The 893-nt window shown below is 43.1% G+C and overlaps 1 protein-coding gene across 1 annotated transcript in view; it reads right to left on the bottom strand.

Moving 5' to 3' along the window:
* Positions 1–887, bottom strand: part of LOC111372561 (pollen receptor-like kinase 3) — a 3,437-nt gene extending 2,550 nt beyond the window's left edge. The window contains exon 1 of the mRNA XM_022994928.1: positions 5–887. Coding sequence (XP_022850696.1) covers positions 5–780 — 776 coding nt within the window. The 5' untranslated portion in view covers positions 781–887. The remainder of the gene's footprint in view (positions 1–4) is intronic.
* Positions 888–893: the final 6 nt, after the last annotated feature.

The raw sequence follows: 893 nt of genomic DNA, 5'->3' as shown, positions 1-893 counted from the left end.
CGACCCCGACCCCGACCCTGACTCCTTGTTTTCACTGATATTGTCCTCAGCGGGTGCTTCATTTGCACTCTTGTCATCAGCCTTGCATTCTTTGGACAAAACTGTGCCACAAAGGTTGGGATTCCCCTCAAAAGGCTTGGTACCAAATCTTGACATGGTTGGAGGGATTTCCCCTTGCAGCTTATTGTTAGACAGGTCGATTTTATCCAGGGACTTTTGCGCTAATGAGGGAATAGGCCCTGTGAATTCATTTTGCTGCAGAAAGAGAACCCTGAGATTCTGCAATTTAGTCAAAGAGTCAGGAATCCTCCCTGAAAACTTGTTCCTTGCAAGCTCAAGTTTCTTCAGAGACCCCATTTTCGAAAAGAAATCCAAAGGTATTTCCCCAGAAAATTCATTGTTCGTAAGATAGAGAGACTTCAATGCAGTAAGTCGATTGAATGAGGGCAATGGACCTGAGAAGCTATTGTTTTCCAAACTGATAACTCTAAGTCCCTTAAGATTCACCAAAGAATCAATTGCAATATCTCCTGAGAGACCATAGTTCATAAGATATAGGTTTATGACATTATCCGAGTTACATTCTACACCTTTCCATTTCGTTTCCTCATGACATGGATCAGTGCCTTTTATCCAGGTTGAGTCCAGGGATGCAGATTCGTTTAACTTCTCTTTGAAGTCATAAAGAGGCACACCGTCATTGGACATGCACGGGGTATAAACACAGAAAATGAGGATAAAAATGAGAAAATAGGAGGGAAGAAATTGAACAACGGCCATGTTCGATGATCTGAAAGTTGCATACACCTCCCGGCAGGACAAATGTGCCGCTGTTCGGAAAGGTTGGAATGCTCAGAATCCTTTTTTGGGAGGTAGTTTGTCTCGTTTTGGGG

This window comes from Olea europaea, chromosome 2, assembly GCF_002742605.1.
Source record: "Olea europaea var. sylvestris chromosome 2, O_europaea_v1, whole genome shotgun sequence".
NCBI classification, from domain to species: Eukaryota; Viridiplantae; Streptophyta; class Magnoliopsida; order Lamiales; family Oleaceae; genus Olea; species Olea europaea.
This window is presented reverse-complemented; position numbering and strand designations above follow the sequence as displayed.